We start from the raw sequence: 3,228 nt of genomic DNA, 5'->3' as shown, positions 1-3,228 counted from the left end.
AGATGGTCCGATCCCATCTCCGATCTGACGCGATTTTGCCTGGAAAGATCGTAAACTCGGAAGATCGGCGAGTTAACTCGCGATCTTGACAACACTGCTCATGAGTGCCTGAATTGGGAGGAGATACATTTTCAATTGAATTACTAGTTGCAATTAGAGGCTATCATTATTTAGGAGTGTTTGGGATCTTGTATTATTCACTGCCTTTCATGAATGGATAGTTGTTTAAGGCGCAATCAATTTTGTAATACTGTCTTTTCTTTGTATGAAAATTGGAGTTGACTACTCTGAAGGAATGTTTATGAAGTGAGAAAGTCAAGTATATTTACTATTTTGGTTCTTAGTTAAATTTATAAAGTATTTTAATGATTAATGGTGAATGTACCTTTACTTTCTCGTTCTATATACTTGTTAACTTGATGAGCAAATCCATAAAAGTTAATGTGCTATTTTTAATTAAAGGGAAATATTTTATAATTCCATGCTCCTTGTGTACTTTCATAACGATTAGACATTTGTATATTGAACTTTTATTTAGGTTTGTGTTTACCTATTTATTATAATTTTTTATATCTTGATGTGATGTTTCTAACATTTTTTTTAGAGTAATGAGCAACCGAGCTTAATAAATTTAAATATGATAAACTTTAAATAACTCTAATATTATCTTAAAAAATAATAAACTTTAAATAATAGGAAAATTTATTTTAACTTCATAAAATTGATATTATAATATAAGATAATAAGATTGATTATACATTGTAAGTTAGATCATATATTTAGTTGTCATAAAATGTCTAATTGTTATTATTTTTAATTTTTAATTAAATAGTTAACGTAAATATATAATTCTTTAATTTATTTAAATTCCCATGAAAAAAAAGTATACGAATATTTTCATGAAAAAGTTGTACTAACATGGATAAGCTTTATAAATAACTTTTTTTTGTTATGAGACAATTTTACAAACTTTACTTGTACTCATTATTAATGAAATTTTATTCTATATATACAAATGATATTTGATCATTTTATCATGTCATTTGCTTTATCATTATCATGAAACCATGTATCTTTATTACATGTTTGCGTAAAAAAATGTTTTTTTAGAAAGAATTATAAACTGACTTAAGTAAATACCTAAATCAATGAGTTACGTAATACATTAAAGAACATGTAAATTATATTTATTACGTGCTTAAATAACATTTACAAAATTAATTCTCATTTTCTAGCCACAACTAACATTATTTTAGAAATTTTTTCAAAGTTGTACTATTATGATAAATTTCATAAGAAAAATATGCACCGGTGAGATTAAAATGTCTTCTCACAGAGTTGTTGCTGCCCTATTCATATAGCTTAAATACCTGATCAAGAATGTTCTTAGCAAGAACAGTTTATACACATTGTTAACCTTCCCATCTCATTACTAAGAAAAGAAAAACCAAAAATGCAGCAGGTTAAGCATCTGATGAAGTAACCCTTTAACAGTTTAGTTTGTAACTTACATCCATACATCTTCACTGATGCAACACATCAATCTCCTTTGCCAGCTATTAACTCATTGTATGATCACAAATCACATTTCAAGATTTTCAAACAAAACCTCTCACCTACCTTTCATTGTCTCCCACTCTCAGACATGCTATATAAAAACCATCTCCTCCACCATACCATCAATGCATCAAGTGCACATTGCATACACAAATCCTACCATTTGCATTCCTTTCCAATATCTTCTACACGATTATCATCTAACAAGACCAAAATGGTGAAAAAGCAATTTGGTTTGTCCTTCTCACTAGCACTGCTACTTTCATTCTTGTACTACACCACCACTTTAGCCCAATTATCTCCAACTTCTGCCCCTCTCAAACCACCACAACCTACCCCTACCCCACCAACTGAGGCTCCTAAACAACCTTTGGTTCCCTCATTGCCACAGTCACCAAGTGATTCCACCCCTGACACTGCAGCTGTTGACATTGTTGGAATCCTGAGGCAGGCCAAGTCATTCAACATCCTTATCCGCCTCATGAAAACCACCCAATTGATCAACCAACTCAATGCACAGCTCCTCACTACTAAATCAGGTGGCATCACCATTCTTGCACCTGATGACAGTTCCTTCTCTGAACTCAAAGCAGGCTTCCTCAACTCTCTTTCTGACGGCCAAAAGCTGGAGCTCTTACAGTTCCATGTTCTTTCTGACTACGTGTCAAGCTCCAACTTTGATACTCTAACCAACCCAGTGAGAACCCTTGCAGGGGCTAAACCTGGAAAAGTGGAACTGAATGTGATAAGTTACGGAGGGAGTGTGAACATCTCAACGGGTGAGGTTAACACCACCATCACTGGCATTGTATACACAGATAAACATCTCGCTATTTACAAGGTGGGGAAGGTGCTTCTTCCTATGGACTTCTTTGCAGTGGCGAAGGCACCAGCAAAGGGACCATCTTTGGCACCAGAACCTTCTGCAAAGGCTCCTAAAGCGGATAAGGAGAAGCCAGTGTCTCCAGATTCCTCAGAATCATCTGAGATTAATTCCACAAACAACAACTCCGGCACTGTGAAAATCAACTTACAAGGAAAGTGGGTGTTCCATGTTCTTGGAGTACTTCTTGTGCTTACATTGTCATCATGATGAATTTTCAAACACCCAGCCGTTACATACTACTCAGTTAATATTCAAGTGTGCTATGATTGAAAGGCTTGAGTGAGTACTATAGTGGTGAATTATCAGTATATATATCTGAGATTGCTGTATTCTTCTGTGTTCGGCTACTTCAATGTTATGCACATTTCAATAGAGGTTGTTTCAATGTTTTGTAAGTTTACGTACGTACTTTGAAGAAAAAATTTCATGGAAACTGTGTCTGGAATTTACGGGTTAACTCCTTCAATTTGTTAGGCTAATTGCGAGTTTTAAGTAATAAATACAGAAATGGAAACTTCAATGAATAAAGCATTTGATAGTATTGAATTAATTCATTCTCTTTATGATTTGTGGAGTTTTCCACTGTCTCTTGTATATATTCTAAGGTTGCTGTGAATTTTCTGCAGATATAAAGCTAAACTTATTTGTATTGGGTAAGTGAACTTCAGTGTAATATACAGATTTCTGAATAATATATAATTAAAATTATTTTATTGATAGAACTTGATTGTGAAAATAATGTTTAAGTGTTATCATCATTTTTTTTTCCTAAATAGCTTATTAGT

The 3,228-nt window shown here is 33.1% G+C and overlaps 1 protein-coding gene across 1 annotated transcript; it reads left to right on the top strand.

The window, feature by feature from the left end:
• The first annotated feature begins 1,187 nt into the window (after positions 1–1,187).
• On the top strand, positions 1,188–2,876 carry LOC137832492 (fasciclin-like arabinogalactan protein 12). The gene has a single exon (XM_068640688.1). The coding sequence runs from the start codon at positions 1,646–1,648 to the stop codon at positions 2,648–2,650; it is 1,005 nt and encodes a 334-aa protein (XP_068496789.1). The 5' UTR covers positions 1,188–1,645; the 3' UTR covers positions 2,651–2,876.
• The last annotated feature ends 352 nt before the right edge of the window (positions 2,877–3,228 follow it).

Source organism: Phaseolus vulgaris, chromosome 11 (genome assembly GCF_000499845.2).
Source record: "Phaseolus vulgaris cultivar G19833 chromosome 11, P. vulgaris v2.0, whole genome shotgun sequence".
NCBI lineage: Eukaryota > Viridiplantae > Streptophyta > Magnoliopsida > Fabales > Fabaceae > Phaseolus > Phaseolus vulgaris.
Note: the sequence above shows the minus strand (reverse complement) of the source record. Positions and strands in the feature narration are given on the sequence as shown.